General features: G+C 35.9%; 2 protein-coding genes across 4 annotated transcripts in view; both read left to right on the top strand.

Annotated features, from left to right (window-relative positions):
* LOC138309007 (uncharacterized) overlaps window positions 1-27522 on the top strand; it is a 109492-nt gene that overhangs the window by 27268 nt on the left and 54702 nt on the right. The gene's annotated exons all lie outside the window — the stretch shown is intronic.
* On the top strand, window positions 1012-16496 carry LOC138309795 (uncharacterized). The gene is made up of 8 exons (XM_069251007.1): window positions 1012-1192; window positions 1905-2137; window positions 4113-4222; window positions 6022-6078; window positions 7999-8109; window positions 10166-10191; window positions 10480-10627; window positions 16334-16496. Exons 2-8 carry the CDS (start codon window positions 1936-1938, stop codon window positions 16400-16402), a joined length of 723 nt encoding a protein of 240 aa, XP_069107108.1. The 5' UTR covers window positions 1012-1192; window positions 1905-1935; the 3' UTR covers window positions 16403-16496.

The raw sequence follows: 27522 nt of genomic DNA, 5'->3' as shown, positions 1-27522 counted from the left end.
TTTGTTGATAAATAATAGACTTTCATTCAATGATTCCATCATTGTTTGCTGTCCACTTAAATCACCTATAACATGATGTCAGATGAACCACAATACTATAATGCGCACAATTAACCAGACCCGACATCATGGGTATAATATAACTGTAATTAACTTCAATATATTCCGGGAAATTGTTCAATCGTTAATACCTAAACATATATAAGAAAGTCGATATTCTCCAAAGTTGATAGAAATAAATCAACTTTTATAATAACCATCATCCTCTTGATTAACTTATCGTGAGAGATACTTGTAAATATATGCCATGCTGTACATTCAATAGTTTTCAATCGTCCTGCTTATTTGTTGTTTACACGGACAGTCAGAACTAAAATTCATTAACTTTGCAAACCATATAATATGTCCCATTACAGGAGTTTGACGTTCTGTCAATGATATATAGTATAAATACATGTATATAAAATAAATACCCCTATGTTTTTTATATATGTATACTATATATCATTGACAGAACGTCAAACTCATGTGGTCCCATGCACACTTGTCATAAACTCAGCCAATGTGTCGCTTACTAAATAACTGAGGTGATGATCATATTGATATCATTATTTTACCTGTCTAAGAGCACTTGCTTCGACTGTTCGATGTTCAGCTGTCAGTGTTGTTTTTATTTTCAGGAAAATTTACATTTGTCATGTAGATAGCTAGGTTTACTGATCTGATTATCTAAATAAATTCTTCAATCAGTATACTTACGCATCCGAGTCCAATCACTGTTTTGGCATGAAGTGGTAATGGAATACACGGTCCCTTGCACACACACACAAAAATTCATACAGACGAAACTAAAACCGGAACATAAATATTAGGGTAACCATTGACGCCGGAAGTTGGGGAAATCTCAAAACCAAATTTGAAATTTTTCTAAAAATAAGGTTTATAGACAAATCTCGGTAGCTTAGATAAGACATCTTGGTTTGTTTGATACTTATGTTTTCACTCAAAAGAGACAATTTTCAGAAATCGTTCAGAATTAGTTAAAAAACTAGAAAGCTTAAAAGTATTTTGCGACCGGAAGCGGAAGTTAGGGTGTCAACCGCGTTCAAAAAATGAAAACAGGAAACGCATGTGACTGGTGACAGAACGTCCACTTGAGGCCGACTCACGCATATTTTGATGGTGTTCTGAGGTAAGATGTGCTTTAATCAGTATCTAGGGTTGCAATGGAGTTATTTTGTTACAATGGTCTCGATAGAACTGGAATGTTCTAAATCTGATTACAATTTAAAATAGAGTTCATATTCGTGTTTTCAGTTTGTATGACAATGACGAACAGTTAAGCATTGATAACTTAGATTTTAAGTCACAACTTCACTGGTAGATAGATTAATTACGGCATATAACTACAAAATTAAAGTTAAGGTTAGCATTGGGAAAAAAATCAACAATTGTATATGCAGATGTAAGCATTTATATTTATCAATTTTGATTAAGATCAGTTCGCCAGTGATTTACAGGACTCGCCTATCGACAAGTCCTGGACTCCTGCTTACATAAATTGCAGAGCATTCAAACAAATAATGTTTGATGTTTAGCACAATGAGAAACCTTCCTTATTAGCCAATACAAAAGGACATACAATGTATGTAACTTTTTGTAGCGTCATTTGTGATTGGCTAATTCTAAACTTATATATAAGACTGTTTCATGAGCTTGGAGCCTAGTCTGATAATTAAGAAATTAATAAATTAACCAGTGACCTCCCATGTTATGAGAGTACTGTGATGTTTCAGGGGGTCGAGTAGTGTTTTAGAGGACTGTATATTTTAAATTGGAACACAAAATTACATTCTTATCAAAAGATTAATACTAGGAATAAATAGTTATACATATGTTTTCAGCGAGTAGCGCGTCTCATTGGAGCGAGCAGTCATGGTGAGACACAACCTTGCACCAGCAGTAAACTCGGACTTGATCGAAACACTAGAGGAAGAAGATCATGATGACGACGGAGAATTGGACGAAGTTTCTCTGAATTCTGATTCTACACACGCTGGAGATTTGCATCTGAAAACATGGCCGACCATTATCGGGGTGGTACAGCTATGTAACGGCTTCATTACCGCTATACTGGGTAAAATACATCATAATAAGTTCAAATGCAGATTCCTTATGATAATATCTTTTGTAATAAAAAAAAATAAAATAATAAATATCACACTATATACAGATCTTGAGTTTAGCTGGGCAAGAAAAGTGTGCCACCGCCAGCTGGGCTTAACCCCATTAACCCAGACTTTGGTCTATCACTTTACAGATTGAGCTCAAGAGAAATTCATTCAAGAGCACGCAAAGCTAGAAAGTGACTGTATGCAATAGTAATACAGAGGTTTCAAGATCCCAAAACTTTGATAGCTAATTGAGTTACTTTAAATACAGTGGAACTTGGTTGATACGAATGCGGATAATTTGACAACCCAGCTTAATACAAAGTACTTCAACGGTCCAGACTGAATTCCCTCTTTATCTTTGTTTTAAGAACGGGGGCCGCGGTGGCCGAGTGGTTAATATGTACCGACATATTACCACATGCCCTCCACCTCTGGGTCGCGAGTTCGAATCCCATGTGGGGCAGTTGCCAGGTACTGACTGTGGTCGGTGGTTTTTCTCTGGGTACTCCGGCTTTCCTCCACCAACAAAACTGGTACGTCCTTAAATTACCATGGCTGTTAATAGGACATTAAACTAATCAAACCAAATGTTTTAAGAACTCGGATAATTCGAATTCGGAAAACTCGAAGAACTCGGATAATACAAAGTAAATTTTGGGTTTGAATGACAAAAAACCATACATAAAATGTTCTTATAACTCGAAATGAGATTTTTTGGACAACAAGGTCGCCGAAAATGCTAATTTATTTTTCATAAATCAGCCGTTGAACAATATTTCAAAATATATATCTAGGTTTTCTTGTTATAATTTTGCAATTACTATCGGCAATTTTGACTTTTTCAGATCGTTTTACGACATGGAACTGGTCTTTATATACCAAGTAAAGAGATAGTCAGTAGACATGAGAACTCACTTAATTCGAACACTCGGATAACTCGAACTTTTATCCTGGTCCCTTGGAGTTTGTATTAACCGAGTTCCACTGTAGATTATATTCAGCTAAGTGCAATCATTTAAAGGGACATGAACCTTAAATAAGTTGTTCTGTATGCTAAGATATGGTGTTCAGATGTATATTGAATATGTTATTACAATAATTGGTTATTTAAAATGACAGGAAAACATTCGGAATACCTATCCCAAAAATGATAAAAATAGACCGTCATATTCTATTTTTTGAACACAAAACAAAAGCTGACCGAAAAACGGGTTATAATGAACAACAAACTTCGTGACATAACAAGGAATATTAGTTTTCCACATTTATTTTCTAATTTACGATGGTTGACAAATGAAGTTTAAGCCATATTCATTAATATTTACATTAAAAAAAATTGTATTTAGCGTAAGAATGATAAGTCAAAAGTCAAATGAGACTTCATTCGACGGGGCACCGCGAAGAGAGGTTCTTGACTTATTCCAAACATGTACATCACGCAAGTATAAAGTAGGAAGTTGCTCCCGTCTCTTGCATTTCAGCGATCCATTTATATATTCCTACTTTCCTAGTTGCGCACTTTACTGACTCTTGACATATACTCTGTTTTCTATCGCAATTCGTTTGTGTTCGCTTCAGCCACATTTTTGACACACCATTTTGTTTGAATTCATTTAATTTGTGCAGTGCATTGTGGGAGGTCACTAAAGTTCAACACTACTTTTTTATCACACTCAGTCTACAAAATACGATCGGGCCGGTTCAAATTACAGAAAGATGGAATTTCCACTATAATTATTTTATTTGAAACATTTGCACACGTGATTTATATTACTTAGTAAGGTATCTGATACGTCTTAGATGTGTTTTAGTAAGGTATCTGATACGTCTTAGATGTGCATTTTACTCAAATTTACATGGTTTATTTAGGTCCAGGTCCCTTTAAATTAATGTTTGATAACATTCACTGATAGATGTTGTTCAACTTGTTTATTACAGGTACATTAGAGTTATTTGTTATCCCTCTTGTGGAGTATCCCGATTCTCCAGCAAATCTACACTTGGGTAAAGACAACTGTTATGGAGCTGGACTGCTAGCAGGATTTTTTGTTAGTACAGTTATAAGTTATATATTCATAAAAAAATTTTGTTTGTACAGTAATAAGACATATTCATGCATTTTTTTGTGAATACAGTAATTACATGTAGGTATATGTTAATTTTATATATATATGGACTAAGTTGAGCTTATGCGATACCGTGGCATCCGTCCATCCATCAACAATCAAATTTTCATAACTGCTGGTTGGAATTTAACAAAATTTGCCTGGTAGCATATCCTTATGGGGTTTGGACTGAAAATAGTAGGGGCTGACCCACTGGGTGCCTGAGGGACAGGGCCTAAAGGGGTCTTTAATTGCCTTGCTCTAGACTTGAGTTTTTTTGATGCTGTGAAACAGCATTCTTAGGTACGCTCGGCGAGCCTGTGCACATCAAAACAATGAAACCACTCTGCGATGAAATTTAAAAGTTGTTTTGTTCATTTCACGTAATACTTGATAGTATGAAAAAATAAAACCCCCAATATTCAAAACAACAGACATAGAATTTGTACATACGTATACATCATGGATGAAGTGTTTTAAGTGTTCAGTTGGGACTCTATGATATTTGTATTACTCCAAGAACACTGGTCTCCCGAAAATCACGAACAACACCTTCTTCGCTGTCTTCCTCCGCGACAGACTTTCGATGGATTTTGGATTGTGTATGTTTATTTAAATTTTACGTAATTCATGCTAATGATCGATTATTGTAATCAAATGTTAGGAAGGTAACTGCAAAAGAAAGTTCTTATAACGCTTATAAAGTTTTTTGTGTTGGTTGTATTGACGAACTATATCTGAGATATTATTGCGCAGTAAAAGTTAATAGTTTTGAGTACGTACGTTTTCCTCCCTTGATCTGTCACTGGGAGTTCTGTCTTTTGTTTATCGACAACTGCGGTATATTGAAAGGGGAAAAGTACCAAATCTATCAACATAAAATTACAAAATATAATGATAATATAGATCTATTTATGTACGGGCAACTTAAAGTGACAAATAAACTTATATTGCCGTGTAATGTACGGTAGCCTTATGAAGACTTTCTAAAGTCCGATGTATTGCAGGGAGTTTTCTTGATGTTAGCATTCTTATGAATTCAAAAGAAATTTGACTGTTATAAGTAACCAAATAATGTACCCTTTACTTGACACACAATAAATGTTCTGCACGATAATATCTCGCCAACCAGTTACTGTTTGGCTTACGAAGACTTGCTAAAGTCCGATACATTACATGAAGTTTTCTTGATGTTAACGGCTAGCGTTCTTGTGAATTTAAAAAGAAATCTGAGTGATATACGTAATGAAATAGTGTACCTTTTATTTGGCAAAAGTATCTGGCTATGATTTATTAGTCAAAAGTCGTCAAAGCAACCCATGTTAGTTTTCTAAAAAGGAAACCAAAACATATCCGGAAATGGTGATATTTCTAATGTTATATTTTTCCGAAAATATTCTTCAATGTTAAGTGGATATCAAGATACGAAAATGTTCACTTATTATTTTTTTGTCTTTGAAGAGACATTGATGAAATTGATAATTTAGTAATTAATAAAGAATTATAAAAAAAATGATACTCAGATTCTGAACGGTTTTATTAGAAACATATATACATATATGTTTTTGTGTTTCTGGTTTCATTGCTGTTGAAATCGTTATTTCAAAAATAATTTAGAAATAAAATATTACAGTTTTTTTCAGGATAATAAGTTATTCAACTTATTGTTCTTGAAAAACTTCATATATCATAAAATAATTCACAGCATCTATGAGTGGCCTTGGCACTTTGATTTGTTTCAGATGATATTGACAGGAAGTGCTGCTATAAGATCCTCCATCAGTCGACGTCCCACTTCTGTAAGTATATAGCAAATACACTTATCATCTTAGACCTAAACAGCAATAGTAGAGGAAGTTCAGATGTAGGTCAGAGATAATTCAGGCTCTGATAGAAATGTTCAGGTGTAGGCTGGAGATAATCCAGGCTCTGATAGAAATGTTCAGGTGTAGGCTGGAGATAATCCAGGCTCTGATAGAAATGTTCAGGTGTAGGCTGGAGATAATCCAGGCTCTGATAGAAATGTTCAGGTGTAGGCTGGAGATAATCCAGGCTCTGATAGAAATGTTCAGGTGTAGGCTGGAGATAATCCAGGCACTGATAGTGTTGTTAAGATGTAGGCTGGAGATAATCCAGGCTCTGATAGAAATGTTCAGATGTAGGCTGGAGATAATCCAGGCTCTGATAGAAATGTTCCTGTGTAGGCTGGAGATAATCCAGGCTCTGATAGAAATGTTCAGATGTAGGCTGGAGATAATCCAGGCTCTGATAGAAATGTTTAGATGTAGGCTGGAGATAATCCAGGCTCTGATAGAAATGTTCAGATGTAGGCTGGAGATAATCCAGGCTCTGATAGAAATGTTCAGATGTAGGCTGGAGATAATCCAGGCTCTGATAGAAATGTTCAGATGTAGGCTGGAGATAATCCAGGCTCTGATAGAAATGTTTAGATGTAGGCTGGAGATAATCCAGGCTCTGATAGAAATGTTTAGATGTAGGCTGGAGATAATCCAGGCTCTGATAGAAAAGTTCAGATGTAGGCTGGAGATAATCCAGGCTCTGATAGAAATGTTCAGGTGTAGGCTGGAGATAATCCAGGCTCTGATAGAAATGTTCAGATGTAGGCTGGAGATAATCCAGGCTCTGATAGAAATGTTCAGATGTAGGCTGGAGATAATCCAGGCTCTGATAGAAATGATCATGTGTAGGCTGGATATAGTCCAGGCTCTGATAGTATTGTTCAGATGTAGGCTGGAGATAATCCAGGCACTGATAGAAATGTTCAGATGTAGGCTGGAGATAATCCAGGCTCTGATAGAAATGTTCAGATGTAGGCTGGAGATAATCCAGGCACTGATAGAAATGTTCAGATGCAGGCTGGAGATAATCCAGGCTCTGATACAAATGTTCCAACACAGATTTTTCTTACTTATCAATCTGTTATCTGTAAAGACTGATAAAAAAGCCTATCAATTTGAACCAAACATACATGGTCGTTAATCTCTATGTTAAGAACCTCTTGAGATATTAGGCTAAATTACTCAGATGAAACCTATATATAATAATGCACACCAATAAAAGTAACCATTTTATTTAATAAATTAATTATTTACATATATATACTCACTTAGTTATGCTACTTTTTAAATACAGAGTACATTTGGTAATTCATCTGAAATAATTAAAAGATATTTAAAACCATTCAATGAAATATATACATGAACAGATTGTACATGTACAATTTATGCAATAAGTAGGAGTATCAGGCTCATTTATCTTGTGCACTACGATGTGAACTCTAGTGCACTACAGTGTTAACTCTAGTGCACTACGTTGTTAACTCTAGTGCACTACAATGTGAACTCTAGTGCACTACGATGTTAACTCTAGTGCACTACGATGTTAACTCTAGTGCACTAGCTAGTGAACCGGAGTTAACTTTACTTGTGCACTCAAGTGCACTTCACTACCAAGTTTAGCTTGCTCCCAACTGTACCTTCTTATTACATGTACCTTAGCCGTGTTAAGAACTTCTTGAGACATACCTTCTTATTACATGTACCTTAGCTGTGTTAAGAACTTCTTGAGACATACCTTCTTAGTACATGTACCTTAGCTATAGTTTATAGTTCTACATCTGGCTATGAGGGTGGAGGAAGGCCAGCTTTTACATTAGATATACTATGTTGCTAAATGATTAATGTATTTATTTTTAACAGGTGAGAAAGTTTTTTAACCTGACCCTATTTACACTAGTGCTATATATGGCTATCACTGTCCTGTTGATTCTTGGCTACGCCCTCGACTGGACGAAACACGACCAATATAAGGTAAGATCACGACCTGACTCATTCTCGGCTACGGCCTCGACTGGCAGCTCCCTTGGTTAACCGGTAAATTGGGGTATTGTAATGCATTGCCAAAAAATATTATACCACGATTCAGTCTACCTATACCGGATTTTTACGATATTTTTTCTAAGTATAATAATTTCATTGATTTGATATAATTAAAATGTCCTGTCATTAAAACTAAACCAGCAAGTTGTATTTATTTTCCTTTCTGTTGATATTTAGCCATGTAGGTATCCCTTTTGTTTTCATTCCATTCTGATGTCGGTCAAATGTTTGTAACTTGTATAAGGTTCAAATGATTCAAACATTTGCACGATGTTGAATATAAACAATATGGTTTTAGGCTAGTTTCTGAAATATTATCAAGCTGATTCGCTCAGCCTCCATCAATCAACAATACTGGAATAATTCTCTAAACACATTTAAGGCCCAGTTATTACATGGGTGCAGGGATTTTGCCAGCTATTTCAGGCTTCATCGTCCACTGCCATTTTCGAATTCCTACAGGATTCAAAACAACACTGCAAATTAAACCGATCAGCCCTTTGAAGTTAAATCACGATCATAAGCTAATTTTTCCAGGACAAATTTATGTAAATTTGTTCATAATTTAGGTTCAAAATTGATATGTAAATATTTGCAGACACTCTCATGTTTAGTTAAATTGCATTATTAGTTTGCGATTGTCTGCAGCCTAGCTTTTTCTCCAACCGATTTGTAAACAAGAACCTCACATTGGAGCATTTTTATTACTCAACAACACGATTAAAAACGATGTAACACTACATTACATAGCATTGTTTGTTTGTATAGTGTAAAGGAACCAGTGGTTTTATTATGGAATATATACAAAATAGACACCACATATGTTAAGGTCAAATTATTGCAATACATATTACAATACAGCTGTTGTGTATCACAATATATCGTGGTACGCTTCTGCCGTATCGCGGCAGCCCTAGCCTCGACTGGCAGCTCCCTTTATGAAGTCCACTATGATTTGTATATTTTCAGACTGACAGTTCCCGGTATGTTGTATATTTTCAGACTGACATTTCCCTGTATGTTGTATATATTATCAGATGGACAGTTTCCTGTATGTTGTATATATCCAGAAAGACAGTTCCCTGTATGTTGTATATTATCAGACTGACATTTCCCTGTATGTTGTATATAATCAGACTGACAGTTCCCTGTATGTTGTATATTATCAGACTGACAGTTCCCTGTATGTTGTATATTATCAGACTGACAGTTCCCTGTATGTTGTATATTATCAGACTGACAGTTCCATGTATGTTGTATATTATCAGACTGGCAGTTCCCTGTATGTTGTATATTATCAGACTGACATTTCCCTGTATGTTGTATATTATCAGACTGACAGTTCCCTGCATGTTGTATATTTTCAGACTGACAGTTCCCTGTATGTTGTATATTATCAGACTGACAGTTCCCTGTATGTTGTATATTATCAGACTGACAGTTCCCTGTATGTTGTATATTATCAGACTGACAGTTCCCTGTATGTTGTATATTATCAGACTGACAGTTCCCTGTATGTTGTATATTTTCAGACTGACAGTTCCCTGCAGTATGTTGTATATATCCAGAAAGACAGTTCCCTATATGTTGTATATATTATGAGACTGACAGTTCCCTGTATGTTGTATATATTATCAGACTGACAGTTCCCTGTATGTTGTATATATCATCAGACGGACAGTTTCATGTATGTTGTATATATCCAGAAAGACAGTTCCCTGTATGTTGTATATTATCAGACTGACAGTTCCCTGTATGTTGTATATTTTCAGACTGACAGTTCCCTGCAGTATGTTGTATATATCCAGAAAGACAGTTCCCTGTATGTTGTATATTATCAGACTGACAGTTCCCTGTATGTTGTATATAATCAGACTGACAGTTCCCTGTATGTTGTATATTATCAGACTGACAGTTCCCTTTATGTTGTATATTATCAGACTGACACACTCCCTGTATGAGGTCAACTATGATTTGTTTATTTCAGACAGCTAGTTCTGTTTATGAGGTCCAGTATGAGTTGTTTATTCTGACTGACATTTTCCTATATGTTGTATATTTTCAGACTGACAGTTCCCTGCAGTATGTTGTATATATTAACAGACTGACAGTTCACTGTATGTTGTATATCTTCAGACTGACAGTTCACTGTATGTTGTACATCTTCAGACGGACAGTTCCCTGTAAGTTGTATATTTTCAGACTGACAGTTCACTGTATGTTGTACATCTTCAGACTGACAGTTCACTGTATGTTGTTTATTTTCAGACTAACAGTTCCCTGTATGAGGTCCATTTTCAGTTCCCTGTACATATTTGTGACCATCAGCACAGTCCTGGGCTTCCTGTTCTGTATAGCCACCTTTATACAATACTACGAGATTGTTTTCTTCGGTCACTTCCAGTTATGTCGTCGCTGGTTTTTATGTTTATGTCCTAGTCTGGCAGAGGTGAGTTTATATCTATCAACACCTGATATTCAGTAAATTAGACAGGTTCCAGCCTCAGTTTCCTCCCTTTGTAAAGCTATACAGAGGACGGGTAGCGGGCAGCCAACATGAGTAGGAATTTCTACTCCTGAGTGTGCCTCTGCGCATCCATTGAGGAAAATAACATTATTCTGATATGCATATTGAACTCTGTAAGAAAGAAATTTCAAAACTTATGTTCAGCTATCCATTTAAAAAGAATATCTATTCTTTACCTTTAGATTCGTCGCTTGGTAGGTAAAAGTGTTTTACATGTCTAAAATAAGTGGCGCATGCCAAACCTGGTATAGAAATTGACCAATCAGAAAATTCTCATTTTAACCTGCTACTGGTCCTTAGTAAGCGGAGCACAGCCCAGCGGAGAGTTGAGAAATAAAGGGAACCAGTCTATTTAATAGATTTGTGTGTTCAGTTTGATGTTCACTAACTTATGCAGCAAAATCTGGGTCCAATTTCATGAACACTCCTGAATTTAAAGAAATTCCTTAACTTAAAATTTTCAATATAAGAAAGCATAACAAGGAAAAAGTCTTAAGTATTAAATTATTACTCTTAACTTGCGTAATGGTTTTCTATGGGGAATTTAAAAGTTAAGGAATTACTTAAAGTTGAGGAATGTATGTGAAGCTGGCCACTGAGTGTGTTAATATGATTGGGCTTGATTTTCTGTGAGCACTCTGTAATGTTAATATGATTGGGCTTGATTTTCTGTGAGCACTCTGTAATGTTAACATGGCTGGGCTTGATTTTCCGTGAGCACTCTGTAATGTAAACATGACTGGGCTTTATTATCTGTGAGCACTCTATAATGTTAACATGGCTGGGCTTGATTATATGTGAGCACTCTGTAATGTTAACATTGCTGAGCTTGATTATTTGTGAGCACTCTGTAATGTTAACATGGCTGGGCTTTATTATCTGTGAGCACTCTGTAATGTTAACATGGCTGGGCTTGATTATCTGTGAGCACTCTGTAATGTTAACATGGCTGGGCTTTATTATCTGTGAGCACTCTGTAATGTTAACATTGCTGGGCTTTATTATCTGTGAGCACTCTGTAATGTTAACATGGCTGGGCTTTATTATCTGTGAGCACTCTGTAATGTTAACATGGCTGGGCTTGATTATCCATGAGCACTCTGTAATGTTAACATGTCTGGGCTTTATTGTCTGTGAGCACTCAGTAATGTTAACATGGCTGGGCTTTATTGTCTGTGAGCACTCAGTAATGTTAACATGGCTGGGCTTTATTGTCTGTGAGCACTCTGTAATGTTAACATGGCTGGGCTTTATTGTCTGTGAGCACTCTGTAATGTTAACATGGCTGGGCTTTATTGTCTGTGAGCACTCTGTAATGTTAACATGGCTGGGCTTTATTATCTGTGAGCACTCTGTAATGTTAACATGGCTGGGCTTTATTATCTGTGAGCTCTCTGTAATGTTAACATGGCTGGGCTTTATTGTCTGTCAGCACTGTAATGTTAACATGGCTGGACTTTATTGTCTGTGAGCACTCTGTAATGTTAATATGGCTTGGCTTTATTGTCTGTGAGCACTCTGCAATGTTAACATGGCTGGGCTTTATTGTCTGTGAGCATTCTGTAATGTAATGTTAACATTGCTGGGCTTTATTATCTGTGAGCACTCTGTAATGTTAACATGGCTGGGATTTATTATCTGTGAGCACCCAGTAATGTTAACATTGCTGGGCTTTATTGTCTGTGAGCACTCTGTAATGTTAACATGGCTGGGCTTTATTATCTGTGAGCACTCAGTAATGTTAACATGGCTGGGCTTTATTGTCTGTGAGCACCCAGTAATGTTAACATGGCTGGGCTTTATTGTCTGTGAGCACCCAGTAATGTTAACATGGCTGGGCTTTATTGTCTGTGAGCACTCAGTAATGTTAACATGGCTGGGCTTGATTATCTGTGAGCACTCTGTAATGTTAACATGGCTGGGCTTGATTATCTGTGAGCACTCTGTAATGTTAACATGGCTGGGCTTTATTATCTGTGAGCACTCTGTAATGTTAACATGGCTGGGCTTTATTATCTGTGAGCACTCTGTAATGTTAACATGGCTGGGCTTTATTATCTGTGAGCACTCTGTAATGTTAACATGGCTGGGCTTTATTATCTGTGAGCACTCTGTAATGTTAACATGGCTGGGCTTTATTATCTGTGAGCACTCTGTAATGTTAACATTGCTGGGCTTTATTATCTGTGAGCACTCTGTAATGTTAACATGGCTGGGCTTGATTATCTGTGAGCACTCTGTAATGTTAACATGGCTGGGCTTTATTATCTGTGAGCACTCTGTAATGTTAACATGGCTGGGCTTTATTATCTGTGAGCACTCTGTAATGTTAACATGGCTGGGCTTTATTATCTGTGAGCACTCTGTAATGTAATGTTAACATGGCTGGGCTTTATTATCTGTGAGCACTCTGTAATGTTAACATGGCTGGGCTTTATTATCTGTGAGCACTCTGTAATGTTAACATTGCTGGGCTTGATTATCTGGGAGCACTCTGTAATGTTAACATGGTTGGGCTTGATTATCTGTGAGCACTCTGTAATATAGTTGTGAGTTACTATAATTAGAGCTCACTTAATCTGTGTGTATAGTATATAAGATCTTAACTGAGTGTTTATTTCATATGAGATTTATGAAACAAGTCTTAAAAAATTTCATTTTTGCGAGCCTTAAAAAGGAAAAAGGTTTCATAAAAATTTCATATTAAATGAACACAATTTTAAGATACTTTTTATTACATAACTACAAAAACATACATTTCAAAAAATCTCGCATCAAAATATATTACAAAAATCCAGAGGCTGCCATTTTGTCTCGCCGTCCTTGAAATCCTGACATGACGTCATTTTTCTGGAAGTTGTGTTAGTGTTTCTGTCTTGACGTCGCAATAAAGTTCCAGCCAATGAAAATCATTCCAGGTTATATTACACTAATGACATACTATATCCATAGACAAAATCAACTGGATATCAGGCAGATTATGTGATAAATATATATAGTGTTTTCTATCTACATTTGCTCCATACAGACAACATACCTATATAAACTCATAAATGTTCTCAGACTATTGTTTCAAAGTTTGCAATATCACAAAGATTTCACTTTCGCCACTTTTATTTTTGATACAAAATCAGTTTATATTATCACTAATATGTAAGAACAACTCATTATGTTTTCTTTGCAGAAATATGATGATAATTCAGATTCAGATTCAGATAGTCACCATTGGCCTTTTGGTAAAGATTTTTTTTTAACAATCCTTGTCAGATGCTTTAAGGTCCAGCACACCGAGTCAGTACTGCTATATACTATATACTGCTTTACTTCACTTGCTTCAAGCTAACCTAGATTATTTATCAGAAACTGCCACTCATTCCTTCAGCACTGTGTATCAGGCCAAACAAATTAAGGTTGTGTTAAATTTACCGTATTCTTATCCAACAATCTGATTAAAATACAGATCCTTATTATCACTAGGTTTGATAAGAGAATCAGAGAAAATCCCATTAGGGGTTATGTCCATGTGACCTTTGGAAATGGCCAAAGAAATTGCTGCCTGCAAAATCTTGACTGTGAATTTCAGGGGACGAAATATTTTGAAAAAATCTCATTTCATTACGAGTTATTTTCGTCCACATAGTCATTTCGCCCCAAGAGCACAACAAAGCTAATTGTATAAATAGTATATTGAATTGGGATGAAGTGTCGTTTTCAATTGATGTAGCAAGGTGTAGAAAATGCATGTGATATTTAGTACACGTGGTATTTATAAACGTCATCTGGATGTGACCCCTTATGTCAGATTGTCTTATATAACTATGAAAAACAGGACAGAATTGAAAGTCTGCTTAGGTCACATGTAAAATGAGAATTACTGCGTCAGCACTTTTCCTTGTTCTGATTTTTCGCTCACGTGGCCCAAAGGGCCAGTGAGCTTATGTCATGACGCAGCAGCTGTCCTTCCATTAACATTTTCTTTAAATTTCTACTAGTTATATAGCTTTACATAAATTGTAACCAAATTTGGCCAGAAACCTTCTAGGGTGAATGGAAACAGAATTTACATAAATTTTTGATCCGACCCCTTGGAGCAGAAAAAGTGGGACCAAATAGGGAAATTAGAAATCTTTAAAAATATTTGAATTCCTTCAGAAAAGAACCAAGATGAATGATCTTGTATTCCGAACATTACTTGTCATAAAAAAACAGGTGAGTGATACAGTCCCTCTGGACCTATTGTTCATAGTGAAAGAGGAGATGGGACTTTACATATATATATACAGAGCTGTCCGTGGAGAAGTTTTCTGTACTTTAAGCTAACAACAAATTTGTCTAATATTAGAAGATACTCCTTTTGTTACAAACCTGATTCGTTACTAATTTCATCAAATATTACAAATATTATTATGAGGTTGGAAACTTTATCATTTGGCGAATTTCAATATCTTTTTACAATTGAAAATGTTTCAAATGGATATTGTGGGTTTGATTAGAAATGAACAATGTATCAGTATTCAATATAAAAAATGATTGAGCTAAACGAGAAATGATCAGATGATCCAAAGTACCAGTACTTCATTGTTTTATGATATTATCAAAAATGTACCTTTCAGTTTGGGAATTATTGTAAGCATATTTAAAAAACAAACTAAGATCAAGGGTCTATAGAATGTTTAGACCAAAATATTTTGGATGTATTAAACAAAATGTAGTTAAAGTTTGCTGATTAAGAGCTGTTAGACTATTACAGAATTATGAACATTCTGTACTCTGTAGAAAGAGATATTATTTCTAATAGTACTTAATGGTAACTGATCAAACAGCTTTGTTTGTTTGTTTGTTTGAGTTTTACGGCCCATCGACAACTAAGGTCATTTAGGGCCAAACTACAAGTCATGCATTAATAGATCAGACAGCTGCTGCAAATTTTAACAAGATATGAATTAACTTATTACTCACATTTTCAGTATCAAATAATTTTTATGGAGATGCTTACAGTGATGTAATACCCGATATCAAAGCTGACTTATAACATCAAATACATATGAAATAGAAAACATATCCAGATTCACAAAATATGACATTTTCTTTGATAATGCATTGACTTTAGTTCTTAGAGATTTACTTAGACTTTCTGATTTTTCCTGAGCCATAAAATACTGTCTACCTATAATTTTACACAGCTGTCTTCTTATATTTTACAAAATATGAAGTTCATTTTGATGGTCATGTTCACATGATCATGTACCAAAACAAATAGAATTACTATGCTTCACTGAACTTCAGATTGTACAATATTAATAAACCATTTCTATAAGTTATCAAGATAAATTACTTCAATATCCAAGAGGTTTACTGCATGAAACTATGACTATTAAAAAAAAAAAACGTCTGAGGGACTTTTTTCAAAAGAAAACATTTTTGAAGGTGTAGGTTGTAGTGATTTTCGTTGTTTTCATTGGTCTTATTGTCTGAATACCTGCAAATTAAACTTTATAACCAGCCTTAAGCTCTCAGTACTTTCAGTACTTTGATTGTAGGTTTGATATATAAATACCCTGAGATGTGAAATGTTGTGTTGTAGATTTTATTTATAAATACCCTGAGATGTGAAATGTTGTGTTGTAGGTGCCAGCTAGATATCGTAGTCCATCCCAGGAGGGACTTATTGACAATAACTCCAGTATGCCTGTCTGAGTGATCGTAGGAGTGAAAGACTGAAGAAAGGACAAGTTTACACAGAGAAATGTATGAAAGAAGAAAGAAAACAGAAACTTAATTAGTGTACTAGATCAAAGCGATAATTTTGACATGCTATTTTTTCATCATTAATTTAATAAAATCCATAAGGTTTGATGAATAAAGCTGTAAAAACCAATCAAATGGCTTCAGATGACTTATAAACGTTAGTTATAACACAGACATTTTGTACTGAAAAATTGTTGTTTTTATGCCTTAAATATGTTTAAATGAAAACATACCTGCGTAAGTCACTTTATAATTACTAAAAACATTGTAAAAATGTGTAATGAAATTGTAGACCACAATTTGGCTTCATGGTCTCACCGTATGTACTCATTTCACTTCACTATTGATGTAAATAAATGATTTTTGGCAGTACTCATCTTGATTCGTGAGTATGAAAAATACGGCACATATAACTTTAATCAGTGTACTAGATCAAACTTAAATAAATGAAGACAATGTAAACTGTAATGTACGTGAAATCAAACACTCAGACATTTAGAGGTTTCGTGTAGAGTTCTTATTTTGTGTTACAGCAACTATTTTATGTTAATATTAAGTAGGTCATGTAAGTAATGATAGATATTCTGATTGTAAAGTTGGAAATATTTTGTTTGAAAATCACCGTTTTATGGCAGTAGTGAAATAGAACACTACAACACTACTCAAGTTTCTCATAAATTTAAAGGCATGAATGTGACATTCTGTCAAAGGAGATAATTGTATGATGTCATATTATATTACCTTTGACGTCACAAGTATATAATTACATGTGTTACCTTTGACGTCACAAGTATATAATTACATGTGTTATCTGTGATGTCACAATTATATTGCGTTTCTTACCTGTGACGTCACAAGTATATTGTGTGTCTTACCTGTGATGTCACAAGTATATTGTGTGTCTTACCTGTGATGTCACAAGTATATTGTGTGTCTTACCTGTGATGTCACAAGTATATTGTGTGTCTTACCTGTGATGTCATAAGTATATTGTGTGTCTTACCTGTGACGTCACAAGTATATTGTGTGTCTTACCTGTGACATCACAAGTATATTGTGTGTCTTACCTGTAACGTCACACAAGTATATTGTATCTCTTACCTGTGACGTCACAAGTATATTGTGTGTCTAACCTGTGACGTCACAAGTATATTGTGTGTCTTACCTGTGACGTCACAAGTATATTGTGTGTCTTACCTGTGACATCACAAGTATATTGTGTGTCTTACCTGTGACATCACAAGTATATTGTGTGTCTTACCTGTGATGTCACAAGTATATTGTGTGTCTTACCTGTGATGTCACAAGTATATTGTGTGTCTTACCTGTGATGTCACAAGTATGTTACATGTCTTACCTGTGATGTCACAAGTATATTGTGTGTCTTACCTGTGATGTCACAAGTATGTTACATGTCTTACCTGTGATGTCACAAGTATGTTACATGTCTTACCTGTGATGTCACAAGTATGTTACATGTCTTACCTGTGATGTCACAAGTATATTGTGTGTCTTACCTGTGATGTCACAAGTATATTACGTGTCTTGCAATATTGATGACCTGACTGAACGAACCATTTCTTGTTTGTACATGATCAATTGGAATCTCTAGAGTTCAGATAAAAGTAAAGCTGAAGATGTCACTGTTATGACAAGTTATCACCATTATATTACTGGTGTAACAATTATGATATTAAAACATTATGTCAATAGGTAAAGTTTCTACTAGGAAAAACAAACAGATAGTGATCGATTGTAAAGAATTGTCTGCATATATATGTATATATATATCTTCATGATATATACATGATTGTATTAGATCGTCTTTTAGAATCTGAGAATGGACATGTTACCATGGCAATTCATTTTTGTTTTGAGATTATTTTTGTATTCATAACTCATTCCAATGTTCATTGATCCTGGCTATGTTAAGTTATTGAGAGAATCAGAGGGAAAGAGGAAAGAGAGAAGATAATGAATTATCTTTTTGTCCATTTGTATTATTCTGAATAGTTAACAGATATATGAAAATAGCATTTACTGCCTTTTCCTGATTGCTTTAAAAATTTAGAGGAAAACACTGGAATTTAATATAAAATTACTTGCAACAAACACTTCAATTGTAAAATAAATTTAGCATCTTTGGTTACAACATAAACAGTTCTATTTCTGTGCTATCACAAATACGGGTGGGGTGTGTTGCTTGGTGTCTTCAGCGGCATACTTCAGTGAAATAGCACTATAAAAAGGGCAACAGTTCCACTATACAAAAAGACACAACATGAATATACCACAGACTCCCAAAACACGCACCATGCACAACATATACGCAGCACACCACATCCTACATGAGAGGCCGTCCTTTTTTACATGACCATAGCTGTTAATAGGACGTTAATTAATCAAACAAACAATATCACAAATAATTTGTCAATTCCCTGTCAGCCATGAAAAAGAAATGTGAGGTGTTAAGTTTATATATCTGTTAGTATCGTATGACGAATCTGAAGTATTTGTGATCACCATAATTTCAAAACTTAAAAACAAACAAGCTTTGACAGATTTTTACTATGTTCAAGCTATATCTGCTACGTATGTGGGTATCATGATGCCGTCTTTGTATACTACAGTGTTACCTCCCCTTGTGATTGGGTACTGATTCTTATGTTATTATTTAGTGTGTGAGTGAAATAACATTAATTTCTGTGAAATATATGAAGCTATGCTCACTATTATGAAAAAATATGACCATACTTAGATGGAAGGGCAGATAACTCTGTTATATAATGTAAAATAACAATGACTGGGAACTCTTTGACTACATGTAGCAATATATTGAAATCATTAATATACAAAAATTGTGACTTTCAAAATTGTTGCTGTTAATTGCATTAAAACATTAATATTATTATTTTTTGGTCACCTATTTTTGTGCCGACACCTTGATGTCATGCACTATGCAATATGGATCATGATGTTGATAATAATTTTACCAAACTGATAATGTATCACAGGACACGGATACTATTGATGCATGTACAATTTGATGTTATTACACAGCAACTGGTAATTTCCTGGAACTACCATAGAATCTTGTACTAAAATGGTGTATTTTATCTTGCTGTTATCGTAAGTTGGTTGAGAAGGAAATATAATTTGCGAAACAAATTGACATGATTGACACAATGCTCACTTTACAATGTACATGTATGTATAGTCACTCAGTCTTACAATTTACACAATTGTGACATATGGTTGAGAGAGAATGGTGGTGAGAGAGAAGAAATGTTGATACATGTATTGTCTTATATGTTTTTGAGTTGATATATGATTGAAATCATTTTAGTGCATCATTTTTTATTTTCATTTTGCTATGTAAAAAGATAAGAATTGATAATGCTAAGTATGAATTGTACACATAACTCACCACAATATGCTTTAAGTTGTATAGAGCCAGTAAAACACCATTATCAAATTGTAGCTCAGGGACTTGACAAAACTCGTATAATAAGCAGGTTCATCCACAATTGTGTCTGCATGTTATAGAGTTAACTCCCTTTTAATTAAGTATCCATTATGACATAATTATTTAGTGAGCGAGCATTTTCTCTGTATGAAGTTATGCTAACGAACAAATAACATCATAATAAATAGGGTAGATAACTCTTGTAATATGCAAATGCAGAATACTATACATTTGTTGGAAATTACGTCAAGCCCCTGTGCAATATACATAAATTGTCAGGAACAAATAACATTTTACAGTATTTCAGCTTCGGTTGTAGTTTTGTTATAACCATTGCTCTCTCCTCTGTTAAAAAAGATGAAATTCTCATCTTCTGAAAACAAAAAATTCAAGCTGTCCTGGTTCCAATTTCTCAAAACAAACCTTAGGAAACTGACTACATTTGTATAGTCAAAATTGTTTTACAAAGTTGCATAAGGAGAAGTTTTGACTTTAGTCTGCACTTATGTTTCGAGAAATCGGAGCAAGATTATCAAATTATCTATATTATAACATAAAGCTTATAAGATCTTATTCCTTTTCTAATAACTGATTTTCTTTCTAATGAATGCTTTCCATACTCATTTCATATGCCTGCATTAGAAGCAAGTCTTTTGTATCAATGCCTGTCGTAATGAAGAGATGATTGCGAGATTTTTATCAGAAGTTGGACCTAAAAGTAAATTATTCAGAACTATTGTGATTTGGGATTGTCTGAAAAGAATGTAGTCTGCCTCACTGATGCATATAGCATACTAGTCTGAATTGTTCTGCCGTTCTAGCATCATTTTATACATGTATAGGCCTTGGGCAGATGAATGTTGGAACTCAGTCCCATCTAAACTGTTGGAAAAATGTGGTCAGCACACAGATGAGTATTTATACAGTCTTGACATCTTCCTGGATAAATTGCAAATGGATGGAGAGGTATAGATGGCAGTTATCGTGATGTGTTTGCAAGAATTGAGTTAGCCATGAATAACATTGGATTTCTGATTACTTTTAATCTTTCATTGAAAATGCATTATATGTATGAAATTGATTTTTATTAACAGACTAGTTCTAACGCTCATAAAGTATGATAGAATGGCAGAATAGATCAGACTAATGACACACCTATTTATAGATCACATTAAAGTGCTAATTATATTGATCATGATAATGCTTTTGTACCAGTATGGATTTATTGTACACACCAAAGCTCTGTGTGATTATATGAACTATTACAAAAATACAACCTGATGTAATAAGTTAAATCTATTGTTATGTTGTTTGTTAGTTGTATGAACATGTACATGTAAGTCATGAGTTTTGGGAGGCTGCAGTATGTTTGTGACTATCCTTGTAATTCTTTCCCTTCCTATAGTGCTATATCACTGGATCATGCTGCCAAAGCAATAGACAGACAAGCTTATGTCTTGGTGGGCAGCCATGTAGACTCAACATTTATCTCTTTGTTACAACAAGAATCTCAGGTGACACACATATTGTCACATACTCGACTCAGTCCTAGGTGATACACATGTATCACTCGCCCAACTCGGGCTAGATGAAACAAAGTATCACTCACCCAAGGCAAGCGAAGGTGACACACATGTATCACTCACCCGACTCAGGCCTAGGTGATGCACATGTATCACTCCATCGAGTCAAGCCTAGGTGACACACATGTATCGCTCAACCGACTCAGTCCTAGGTGACGCACATTTATCACTCACCCAAGTCAGGCCTAGGTGACGCACATGTATCACTCAATCGAGTCAAGCCTAGGTGACATACATGTATCACTCACCTGACTCAGGTCTAGGTGACACCCATGTATCACTCACCCCCGGCCCTGCAGGTAGGGCGTTAGAATTGTACCAGCTGCCCCTATTGCATGATCGTAAAAGGCGACTAAATTTAGGATCTTATCTTTTCTCTTCTTCCTAACTGACTTTATCTTTCCTAATGCCTCCCTTGGCACCGCCTCACTTTTGGCCTTGAGTTGAGCGTTCGCCCCTGTGAGGAAGGCTCTGGGTTCTGTCCCCTGGCCGAGACACACCAAAGTCTATAAAAGTGGTAGTTTCTGCTCCTGCTTAGCGCTCAGCATACAGGGAGTGGGACGACTGGTTCGCCCGTTGTCAGTATAATGTGACCGGGTGGGGTGTGTTGCTTGGTGTCTTCGGTGGCATGCTTCAGTGTTATAGCACTATAAAAGGGCAATAGTTCCACTATACAAGAGGACACGACATGATTATACCGCAGTCTCCCAAAAAACGCACCTCCCACAACATACACGCAACACATCGCATACATGGGAGGCCGTCCTTACATGACCATAGCTGTTAATAGGACGTTAATAAACAAACAAACAAACATCACTCACCCCACTCAGGCCTAAGTGACACACATGTACCACTCACTTAACTCAGGACTAGGTGACACAAATGTATCACTCACCGGACTCGGGCCTTGGTGACACACATGTATCACTCACCCGACTTAGGCCTAGGTGATGCACATGTATCACTCAATCAAGTCAAGCCTAGGTGACACACCTGTATCGCTCAACCTACTCAGTCCTAGGTGACACACATTTATCACTCACCCGAATCAGGCCTTGGTGACACACAGGTATCACTCACCTGACTCAGGCCTAGGCGACGCACATGTATCACTCACCTGACTGATGCCTAGGTGACACACAGGTATCACTCACCCAACTGTGGCATAGGTGACTTACATGTATCCTTCACCCGACTCAGTCCTAGGTGACACACAGTTTTCACTCACCGGACTTGGGCCTAGGTGACACACATGTACCACTCACTCGACTCAGGTTTAGGTGACACACATGTATCACTCACCTGACTCAGGCCTAGGTGACACAAATGTATCACTCACCCGAGTCAAGCCTAGGTGGCACACATGTACTGCTCACCCGACTCGGGGCCCATGGTGAGGTCGCTAAATTTAGAGAATGTTCTTCAATGTGCAATGTATTGCGTGTATGAAGTGCGAGGTGCACGTTTTGGGAGACTGCAGTATATACGTGTTGTGTTTTTCTTGTATAGTGGAACTTTTATCCTTTTTATGGTGGTTTTGAGCATGGCTGCCCCCTTTTTAAACTGATGATCAGTGCGACAGCATTACTTTGCATGTAGATTCAGTGGAGGGTCTCAAGTTGAGGGGTGCTCTGGCCGGTTGGAGTCTTTGGCAACCGGGATTGTTAACGGTTGGTGGGGATCCTGCAGGTGATGGCGATGACGTTGACGTTCCAGAGGTGACACTATGGGAGAGCATCCTGGAGGAGTGGAGGGATTCAGGTTAGGTACAGACTTGCATGGACTGCCTGCAGCTGGCTTCTTGCGTTGTGCAGCATTGTAATCTTCCATTGTGGTTTCCGACATTGAAGGAGGGAGGCGATTCCTGGATACGTAGGTTCATAGTTCCTGTCTCGCAGTTATGTGGTACCGGATCCTGTCCATGTGGTTGGGACAAGTCTTGAGTTAATTATTGGGTTTCGGGGGTTGGCATGGTGCGTTAAGGGATGATTCAACTAGGTCATTGGTGATGTGGTTGCCAATGCTAACGGCCAGTAGGATTTGCGTCCCCTCACTTTTCAACGTTCAGTAACTTCTGGTCATGCCAGTATTTGGATGAATTATACAAACCTGTACTCGCATGTGACCATAGACTACGACTGGCGATATTGGCATTCTACCCCTGCGAAATCAAATTCTTGAAATTAAGAACTGTTCTTGAACATCAAGAACAGTTATATAACAGTTCTAGAACTGCTTCATTTGTAAGTTCTAGAACTCAGGTTCTTGATCAGTTCTAGAACAGTTTCAAGAACAAATAAGAACATTACTGTTCTAGAATCCAATAAATATACAGATGTTCTTCATCTGTTCCAGAAAAGTTCTTAGAACTTATCAAGAACTGTTCTAGAACCCAATATATTTAAAGATGTTCCTGATCTGTTCTAGAAAAGTTCTGAGAACTCATCAAGAACTGTTCTAGGACTAATATTTTACACTAGCTATAATAGTTAACTCTTAATGTTCTTGATTGCTTCTCTTAGACACAGTTCTAAGAACCTGTCGGGAACTTTTATAGAACTCAATAGTGTTGCATTTTTTCAATGTTCTGAAATTTTTCAAAAATGGCAAGAAAAAAATAGGACATGTTCAGCATTTCTGCCTTAGTTGGAAGATCAACTATTCCACATAATACAGAAAGTTTCACGTTATATACATCATCTTTTATCTTAACTTCAACACCATCAGTGTACAGGTGATTAATATCCTCATTAAGACAGTCAAGAATTGTTTAAAAGGTGGCTTTCCCTTGCCCTGCCATATACCAACGAGAAGAATATTATCACGTGAAAACCTCTTTGTTGGACTTAATTCATTTATGGCCAGAAATATTGGCCAAAGCTCTACTTTGGACGATGTATAAAGATTTACACCATCTGTGTTAAAAATAGCAGTCGAATTATGCATTTTCTTATCCAGAAAGCCACCATTGGTTACCATCTCTTGGTAAGATGACCCATCTGTTATGTCAGTGATGATGTTAGATCTCGAACGTGTGTGCATTTGCTCTCTACTTTTCTCGATATCCTCCAAAATCCCTGGAAAATAAGAGACAAATTTTCACTTCATATGCTTATGACTTAATGTTCATTAGTGTTATGTATGACACTAAATACATGTAGTTATGAGATAAGGGAGATAACTCCTATAGCTTTTTTTATCAATACATCCTATAAAGGTCATATCATTAATCTAGGTTATAGAACTTTCTAGAATATAATCATGTATAAACAAATATGTTTGTAAACATGTTGATTTTAAGTAGAGATCTAGAATGATCTATTTCCAGAAAGTTATGTGTGTTTATTTGTTTACTGCTTTTAGTTAGATATTTCTAGAAGTAGAAGGTTCTCCAATATTCTTGAATTAGGGTTTAGCTATATATACTCCAGCTGTCCAAGGCTAATCAGAACTGTAATGAGACCTGTAATGAGACATATCAAGAATTGTACAGTGCCATATTAGATTCTATTGGGAGAGCTATTGTGACTTTATCTGTGGATTATTACAACACTTTGTGTGGATTTATTCATATTGCCTGGAACTTTACAAATCATCGGTGGACATTCAATTTCCTTGTGGATTTGTGATTATTGTTAATTTGAAACCTGGAAGGATCAAGGATTATACCAGGACATTCGCATACAGATAAGTAACACTTTAAATCATCGTACTAGTCTTGTACCACCACCAATTACTTTAGATATTGTAAACCATCTCTGTATAATATTGTATATATAATTAAATTGTGTTTTGAATTTAGCTGCTGGTTTCTCCTTTCTGTTATTCGTTAATGTAACAGAATTTGGGGGCTCGTCCGGGATCGATATTCAATTTGTGAAATCTAACTTTGAAAAATTAATTAAGAAATTTTCAAAATTTGTGTACAAACTTTGAGTTTACATTTGAAACCAACAGCTAGATAAATATGACTACTATGCAGGTAGAACAGTTTGTTAAAGCGCCATCCCTGGAAGTTCTTTTGCAAGTTAGTAAGAAGGATTTACTGTTATTGGGTAAACATTTAGGCCTTACTATCAAAACTAATTTGAGGAAAGCTGAAATTAGGAATGTAATTATAAGATATTTTGTTGACAATGGCAAATTTGACTCTAGTGCATTAGATAGTATAGAGGAAACAGTCACTTCAGAAATCCAAATTAGACAAATGGAACTTGAACATGAAATGAAAATGAAACAAATAGAGAAAGAAATGAGAGAAAGAGAAATAGAAAAGGAGTTAAGAGAAAAAGAAATAGACAAAGAAAGAGAGTTAAGAGAAAAAGAAATTGAGAAAGAATTAAAAGAAAAAGAGAGAGATCAGATGTTAGAGCTAGAGAAGCAAAAAATTCAAGCTGAAACAGAACTTAGAATTAAAGAATTTGAACTAGCTTCTCAAGACAGTTCAAGTAATCCAACTTTTAGGGGTTTACAAGGAAACAGAGGTTTTGATGTCAGTAGAAACATTAGGTTAGTTCCTCCTTTTCAAGAGAAAGAAGTTGACAAGTATTTTCTGCATTTTGAGAAAATAGCTGATAGTATGAAATGGCCTGAAGATAAGCTTACAGTGCTTCTTCAAAGTGTCTTGATAGGTAAAGCTAGAGACATTTATTCTTCTTTATCTGTAGATGACATTTCAAATTACCAAGTAGTCAAGAAAGCTATTTTGAAAGCTTATGAGTTAGTTCCTGAGGCTTACCGCCAGAAATTTCGAAACTCGAGAAAGAGAGATGAACAAACTCATGTAGAATTTGCCAGAGAAAAGGAACAATTATTTAATAGGTGGTGTGATTCTAAAGAAATTGATGGGGATTTCGGTAAATTGAGGCAATTAGTGTTGATAGAGGAGTTTAAACGTTGTGTCCACACAAACATAAAAACTCATTTAGATGAGAGAAAAGTTGAAACACTTAGTGAAGCAGCTACAATGGCTGATGATTACGCTCTCACCCACAAAGGCTCATTTGTTAAAAACAGTTCTCAAGACAAAAACAGTACCACAGGTACTAGTAAATTTGGTCAGCCTAGGAACCCAACCTTTAGTGGCCCTTCCAACGACAAACCTAAATTAGGTGATAAAACTAAGTCTGCTTCTAAAACAGATGATAGGGTAGGTGTGGGGTCTCCTTCTGGTCCTGTTTGTAATTACTGCAAGAAAGTAGGACATATTATTATGTCTGAATGTTATTCTCTCCAGCGTAAGGAGCAAAGGCGTAAACAGTCAGTTCCTTCTGTGTTAGCTATGTCAAAGCCTAGTCAGAAACTTAGTGATATTGTGGAAGATTCTAAAGTGTCTGTTGAAATTAAGAGCTCAGAGTCTGATAGTGTCTTGGAGAAGTACTCTCCCTTCATTTCTGAAGGTTTTGTTTCACTTACTAGTGATATTAACAACTTGAAACCTGTGAAGATTTTACGAGATACTGGGGCTTCTCATTCTTTGATATTAGATGGCGTAGTGCCTTTGTCTGAGGAGACCTCATGTGGTAGTAGTGTTTTGCTTCAAGGTGTAGAGTTAGGTTTTGTTAATGTGCCTCTTCTTTGTGTTTATTTAAAGTCAGACTTGGTTACTGGGCCTGTCACCATTGGTGTAGACCGGAACTTCCGATAGAGGGCGTGTCGCTCATTTTAGGCAATGACTTGGCTGGAGAGAAAGTTAGGGTAGATCCCTTAGTGTCCAGTATCCCTGATAAAACAGATGATGCTGAGACTATTCAAAAGGAATTTCCTGGTATTTTCCCTTCTTGTGCTGTAACTCGTTCGATGAGTAAGAAGGTTTCTGATGTTGCAGTAGTTGAGGATCATTATAGTCCAGGGTTAGGTGACACTTTCTTGGAACATGATATAGAGGATGTCGGGAGCAAGTGTGATCTTTTGAGCAATCCTGTAGACTTTGATAGTGATAGAGTTGTTCCTAATAAGGGTACTTCTTTGTCTGACATGATGAGTAAATCATCTTTGTCTAGAAAGGAGCTTATAGT

This window comes from Argopecten irradians, chromosome 15 (assembly GCF_041381155.1).
Source record: "Argopecten irradians isolate NY chromosome 15, Ai_NY, whole genome shotgun sequence".
In the NCBI taxonomy this organism is placed as follows: Eukaryota; Metazoa; Mollusca; class Bivalvia; order Pectinida; family Pectinidae; genus Argopecten; species Argopecten irradians.
This window is presented reverse-complemented; position numbering and strand designations above follow the sequence as displayed.